At 33.9% G+C, this 7,512-nt stretch overlaps 1 protein-coding gene across 1 annotated transcript; it reads right to left on the minus strand.

Annotated features, from left to right (window-relative positions):
* Positions 1–590: 590 nt before the first annotated feature.
* Positions 591–7,281, minus strand: LOC147398246 (Major facilitator superfamily protein). The gene is made up of 4 exons (XM_086447403.1): positions 7,121–7,281; positions 6,789–7,006; positions 5,604–6,163; positions 591–1,724 (listed from the first exon to the last, which is right to left on the minus strand). The coding sequence occupies exons 1-4, from the start codon at positions 7,185–7,187 to the stop codon at positions 842–844; spliced, it is 1,728 nt and encodes a 575-aa protein (XP_086303529.1). The 5' UTR covers positions 7,188–7,281; the 3' UTR covers positions 591–841.
* Positions 7,282–7,512: the final 231 nt, after the last annotated feature.

Consider the following 7,512-nt stretch of genomic DNA (forward strand, 5'->3'; position numbering starts at 1 on the left):
AGACTTCGAGTTTCAGATGAGAGATTGAGAGTGAGTTAGGATATTCGATTTTGTAAAATAAATGATTCTATAGCGATGGTTAAACTTTGATCGTCACTAAAAGTTGTCGCATTAGCCCAGTTTTCCTGTAGTGGGAGGTGTCTTATTGGTCCATGTAGTTGAACATAATCAAGCACCCACTCGAACCCCTCCCAGTTTGAGACTTCTTGTAGGGATCAAGAGGAGGATCTTCATCGAGATATGAGCTTAGGAGTATATTATAAGAAAAAATTAGCAAACCAAGAAATTCTTTCCAGCTTGGTTCATTCTAGAGTTGTGAACCATGAATCTGAATTTGAACCAAGTGAACCAACAAAACAGTTAACACAGGCCTTTAAAATTCTATCTTAACTTGTGATTTGCCACAAAATTATAGTAAAATTACAGTAATATTATTGTTCCACCCAAAATTTAGTTATATTTAAACATTTTATTTAATATGATATGAAATATACCAGCATCCCTCGAGTGTTTCAGTTCTGAACTGCATCAAATCCATGGAACTGATGTTGAAGTTGAGTGAAATTTTGTTCCAAATTCTACATTTGAACTGAAGATAAATTAAATTTTATTGAGGTTGATAATGATTACAAGAACCTTCTAGGATTTATATAGTAATATAAAAAGGATTACTAATTAGGATTTATATAGTAATACAGAAAGGAGTACAAATTAGAAGTAATCTAACTAACCTAACTTAATTTTTATCCTAATTTTGATGACAACAGGGTTTGATGTATCCTAATACACCTTATTACATTGCATCATACATCTAATATACTCCATTCGAAATGGAATTTAATTAAACCCGACTGGTAAGCTCTACTCCTGATTCACCATCCTTTTGACGAAGTTGCATCGGCTTGAAGGTATAGAACTTTGCACAAATGATGTAGTACACAAGATTCAAAACCTGCAACAACGTGATCAACCAATAGAAATACTCCAATTTCCCCTTGTTAAGATTATTGTCTGGAAGCCAGTTTGATCCTCCAGGCCCAGCACTGTACTTATGTACAAGTGATACCATAAATGTACTAACATAATTCCCAGCAGAGATTGCAGTCCAGAATAGTGCAGTAGCAGTGCTCCTCAGGCTCTCTGGTGCTTGATCATAAAAGAATTCAAGATGTCCAATAGACATAAAGGCTTCAGCCACACCATGAAGGCCATACTGAGGGACGAGCCAAAAGACCGACATGGGTACAGTGGATTTTGGGCTATCGATGAGGCCATGAGCCAATGCAACATGTTTCCGCTGAATCTCAATGAAGCCTGCGATGAAGGTGGCGAAAACAGAGATTGTGAAACCGATTCCCATTCGATGTAGAAAAGAGATGCCTCGATCAAGGCCTGTGAAGCGACGAGTGATTTTTATAAAGATACGGTCGTATAAGATAACTGTTGTTAGCATGGAGACAATGGTGAAGACGGACATAGAGCCCGGAGGAATTTCGAAGGAATGGGTGAGGTGACGATTCATGGTTCGAGCTTGTTGTAGGGAGAAAGTGCCTTGTTGTGCATATGCCGTAATGAGGAGGATCCCGGAAGCCCATATTGGGCCCATTCGAATAATCGATTTCAGTTCTTCAACTCGGTGGACCGTACTTAATCTCCATAGATTGGGTGTTGGTGATGATTTAAGCTTGTCTTCTTCAGTCACAATAGCGGCCTTATCAAGAAAACTGCAATTTCAGTAATATTGTAGGATAAGTTTTAAAGATGATCATAATAAACAACAAATAGATCAAATTAAGAAAGCAATATAGGATAAAATATAATGCACAGAGAACGTAAAGGTTTTTAATGATTTTATATATACCGCCTACTTCCACTGCAGTAGTAAATTGTGATTGACTATGCTGAGAAAGAGAGAACAATCCAAATTGAAGATAACTGGAGAATGAAACCAAAGGGGGAAATTAATAATTAGCAAGTTAATAATAAAATGCCCCTGGTCATCTTCAGAAACCCAAAAGACTATCATCATCAAAATCTTGAACCTATTTAACCTTGTCTTCATCACAAAGTAAACCATGATTTTATATCAAATATATATATATATATATTATATCCATGGTCTTCAAGCTCTTAAACCTGTTGACCAACTTCATCCTCAATCCATCACTTCAACTTTTAGAATAAAATCTTTTATGATTCTAGTGAAAAATTTATCATCTTCAAGTTCTTCAATGATACCCATCCAACCTTGTCTTCAATCTTGTGAAGAAAACCCTTTTGTGCCTAAAAATCCTTGATCCTCTACTTTTCAAATATTTTATATTTGTTGAGTTAGGAAGATTTCATGAGATAGGTCTCAAGATTGTAGAGGATGTTAGGTTTAAGATAGCTGGCTTTAGGGTGATAAGACAAGGGCATTTTGCCTAAGGTTAAGGATAAGCACACTTTAAATTATTGACTATATTAGTTAGACTCAATCGAGTCGACCCCCAATTTCTCAACTTGACTTGACTCTGTGAGCATCTGAGTCGACTCAATTTTCAAGTTCTATAACTAATGGATCCATCCGGAACCCAACTTTGGGACTGAACGTTGTTCTTAAGGGTTCGGTCCAGAGCTGGCCCAATTGACAGCCTAATAAGACTAACACAGTAGATACGATATTACAATATTATACTATAAATAAAGATAGTAGATGACGTGTTTCGTATAAATGCGGTTAAAATGAATTGATGGACTAGGACACAAAAAGACGACTTATCTGCCAAATAGCAAGAATATTGAAGAGAACTATCTTTATCTTCTTTGGAGGCACATCCCTTGGCCACATTCATTCATGAGCATCTTTTATTTATATAATAGTCTTTTCCCTAAAACTATAACTGATTTTTTTTTTTTTTTTTATGTGGTTCAAGTTTGAACTGTAGATCTCTGTTGATTGTAGTCCTAGTTTTACTAAGCATTATCCTTTATTTATTTATTTATCTATTTATTTTGGGAGCAGGAGGACGAGGGGAGGGGACCAATGTGTCATCCAAGAGGACGCCACCGATTGATTCGACGGTGTCGATTAATAAAAATGGGCCTATATATGTTTTTTAGGAATTGAAATTGTATTAATTTCAAACCACTCATGTAAAACTTTCTTTTTTTTAACACGTAGAAAACTCGACTTATATATTCATCAAGCGAAAGTTCAATTGGTAAATAAAATATTTATTAAGATCAATAATATAAAAAATTGGAAATTTACTGTGGAATGAACAATTGTTTGGAGCATGGTAATCAACATCGGACCACATTGAGGTGACTCGGGCATATCAAGGGCCATTGAGTGGACATTGGCCATCGAGTAAGTTTTCCTCCATGAATCAGTTATCTTATGGATTCATTATCAACTGATATTAAAGAATTTGGCTTAAGGTGATACGAGTCAACTTGATTTACATCAATTGACAAAACTGTGTTTTAAATCATAGTTTGAGTTGTGTAAGAAAAGAAAATATTTTGTTATTGGAACCTTAATTTTAGAACACATTGACTAGACTCAAAATTTGATTGAGGTAACCTGACTCAAAATTTAATTTTAGTTCGAGGTGACTTGCCCTCAAACTCAATGGACCGAACTCCCCAAGTCAACTTGACGACAAATTCTCGTGAGTTAACTTGACAAACTCATTGAGTTAGCTTGAAATGCTCACAGTCGGGTTAGAAATTAGAAAAATTTGCTGTCTTAGCAAGATTTTAAGCCTTTGTATGTTTTGCAAATGAATTTCCACATTCAAAATCTGACACCTCAGCCTTAGATTTTATGAAAAAGCTCATATCTAAAAAAATTATATAAGTTCTATGTAACTCCCAAATTTAAAATTAAAATTCAATGATGAAAAAATAATAATAATTTCTGAATTATTTTTTCTTTTTCAAAGTTTATAGAATTTTTTATCTTATACAACCCTGATTGGATCAGATCATGTTAATTTTTGGATGCTACAAGAGGAGGTCAATGAGCTTACTAAGTAAGGGTAGTCAAATTTTAATGAAATACTTTAATTATTTTAAAAATCAAGTTGTTTTTTTAAATACGAAAATTTAAAAATTTATTTATTAAAATTATATATTTTTAATTTATTCATTTCAAGTTGACTTGTGAGTTTTCGAATTGAATTGAATGGATGGACATTGGAGTAGAGTCGAGTTCACGAGAAAGTTGTAGTCGTAGTCTATAGAGTTGGCCATGTCTGACAAATTAGGAAGGAAAAAATATCTCATCCATCTTAAAAACAAAACCTCAAGATTCATCATCAATTTGTTTTGTTTTGTTTTGTTTTGACTGTGGACGAGTAGTAAGGCTTATTTTTCCTTGACAACTTGGTAAGAAGGGTTTTTTTTATTTTTATAATATTTTATATTTACTATCAATCAACCAGCCGCATGCTTTCGAAAATAATATTATTGATTTTACCCATTAACTTTGCATTTTATTTTTACCTACCAAGCAGGTCAAGGATAATAGTATCCGTCACCATCATATTATGCCAAAACATCTCTACACATTTACCATCCAACAAATAGTTTTATTGGGAAAAAATGTCTCCTAATGAGATATATATATATATATATATATATATATATATATATATATATATATATGAGGCGAACTTGGTAAACCTCAACTATTCTCAATCCATGGATCATCATAATCACGGGTGAGATGTTAGGAACTCCTTACAAAATCTGTCCCCCTAATAAGTCGGTACTGATCTCTAGAAAATATACTTTTACTCTTACTTCAGCCAACAATGTCCATCCTCATTCTACTGCAAAAGTATCCTTAAATCTTTTTTACCTAATAAAAGAAAAAGAAAAACACTTTCCTTTCCTTTCTAACTTAATTATTAAGATTTAAAACCTTACCCAGAGTCGTTTTATTATACTGTATTATCACATCGGCAAATCCAACACCAAAGTCTTTTAGATTTTATGAAAAAACTTCAATCCTCAAAAAATATATATAATCAAAAAAGAAATATTTTTGAATTTTATCTAAGATTTTTAAAATTTTTGGCCACCGAACTTCCACGAAACTCCTAAATTTAATGGTGACAAATAATTGTTTTTAAATTTTTTTTTTCTAAAAAATAAATAAAATTTTGTCCTCCAACTTTGAAACATCACATCATACTTTTGTGTGCCACAAGATAAGTCCAAAGATACTATTTAGTAAGCGTGGAATGCTTACTGTTAACCTTTTCTTTCTTAGTGCCTCATGTCCCCCCTTTCCAAGTAGATGAGATCAATAAGTCAAATTGTCAAGATCAAAGATTCAAATTATTGAGATCAATCATTGTTTCAATCCTGGAGATTGCCCTTTTACAACTGTCGAGATCAACAAATGTATATCATTGATCTCGACATTTGAACATGAATCATTGAGATCAATAATTTAAATTGTGGAAATTAATTTTGTTAAAATCATTAATCTTGACAGTTCAAAATGAATCAAGAAGTCGCTCGTGCAGGGTGTATTAAGTAATTTTTCCTAAAAAATCTTAATAGATTACGAAAAAAAAAAAAAAAAAATTAAGTAAAATAAAACTTACGAGAATTGTTTAGAGTGAAGAAGGATCCCAGTAGCGGAAATGGATGCATCAAGTTCCTCGTTTTCATAGAGCAAGTTGGGATCTGTAACCTTAGCCAACTTTCTTTTCTTAAAGGCAGCCACCATTACTTGTACCAAACGAGTGAAAGGGCTCCCAGAGGGATCCAAATTTCGATAGAGAGGGTATCCGACTATGAATGAAATTACGGAAATAGCCATAGCAATTGTAGGAATTCCAAGGCCCCATCCCCACCCAATATTGTCTTGGATGTAAACGAGCACTGTAACGGCTATGAGTATTGAGACACCCATACAAAAATAGTACCAATTGAAGAAGCTCCAAGTTCTAGTCTTTTGCTTGGGATCTGTTTCGTCGAATTGGTCTGCACCAAATGAGACGACACAAGGCCGAATACCGCCTGAACCGATAGCAGTAAGAAGAAGAGAGACGTAAAGGATGGCTAACTGTCTTGAGTCCGCCTCCTCACACACTTGATTTCCTTTACATGGTGGTGGCCTTAGATTTGGAAGCACTGCTGATACTGTCAAGCTTATCATTCCCTAACAACATCAACAATGTTTGTCAATAATAATAATAATAAATCTATATTTTATATTTTCTTTTCTTTTGAATTTGAGATTTGAGCTATTGTTGGATCGTGTTTGATTTCATTTATTTTTGGGTAATCCTAAAACAAGTAATCATAGGCAAAAGTAAGCTTGAAATCTAAAATATCAAAATTGCCCGTGACAACACCAATCATTTAAATTAAATGTCTTATGAGAGTACTTTCTTGTTAATAAATTAATGATTACCAACTGAATTTAAGACATCATGATCGATCATAGTATGTGCCTTCATACTGTATGAGATTTCTCTCAATTGTATGATAAATTAGAGTCAATGAGCAACATATATATTATGCAGCTCATTCTATAATATATTAATCCTATAAATTATTCTCTCTTATTACCACCTTGTCAGAGAAATTATTAGGTTTGGTTTGGATTAGGTGCCAAATTTTAGATCTGAATCAATTTTTTCTTTTGAAATAAGTGTCCACAACCACAAAAAGACACAAAATTTGTATAGCCCAAATCATAAGAACAGAAGCTAATTAAGTATTATATCCGACTATCTTAAAATGTAAGGATCGATGATGATGATGATTGTGATTGTCTTAACTATTTGATATATAATTGAAGCCACGGTTATGGTCCAGAATCGTCCGGCGAAAGAATCTGCAATGATGGCCCCCAGCAATGGTGTCAAGCTTGCAGTACCACCAAAGTTGGTGAGAGTGTTAGCTGCCTTTGTTAAGGGCATGTGAAGCTGCTGTGTTAAGTAGCTAATCATGTTAGCACCAAAGCCTACCACAGCCAACTTCTCACAGACCTCATTAGCTACAACAACAAAAATAAATTATGAAATTAAAATAAAGAACCATAAGTTCATAGAAGAAATATACAGAGAAAACAAGAAGACAGAGAAGTTTAGTTAATTCCTTTGATACTTACCGAAGATGAAAGGCATTGTTCTCATTCCTCCCTTTCTCCTTTCCACTTTGGCTTTCTTCTCTTCCATATTCTGTGTGTGTGTGTGTGTGTGTGTGTGCGCGCGCCTTCCGTGTCGTTGATGCTTGAATTTGCCTTACTAAACCACTTATTTATAGCTTGATTGAAGGCCGTAAATATATGGTGTGTAATCTGATGGTAGGACACCTGTCAACGCATAAAATTATTGGTTATTACACGCTTTTGAGTTTTGATAAATGCAGCTGGATAAAAGGAAATTATTGCTAGATCACACGAAACTCTTGGAAAAGACAAGACCATTATTTTCGTGTTGTCCATATTTTCATTGCATTTGGTAATGTATATACCGACATTGAACCTCTTGCGGTGAAAAT

The sequence above is a fragment of the Akebia trifoliata genome, chromosome 7 (genome assembly GCF_017979445.1).
Source record: "Akebia trifoliata isolate Shusen 1 chromosome 7, ASM1797944v1, whole genome shotgun sequence".
In the NCBI taxonomy this organism is placed as follows: Eukaryota; Viridiplantae; Streptophyta; class Magnoliopsida; order Ranunculales; family Lardizabalaceae; genus Akebia; species Akebia trifoliata.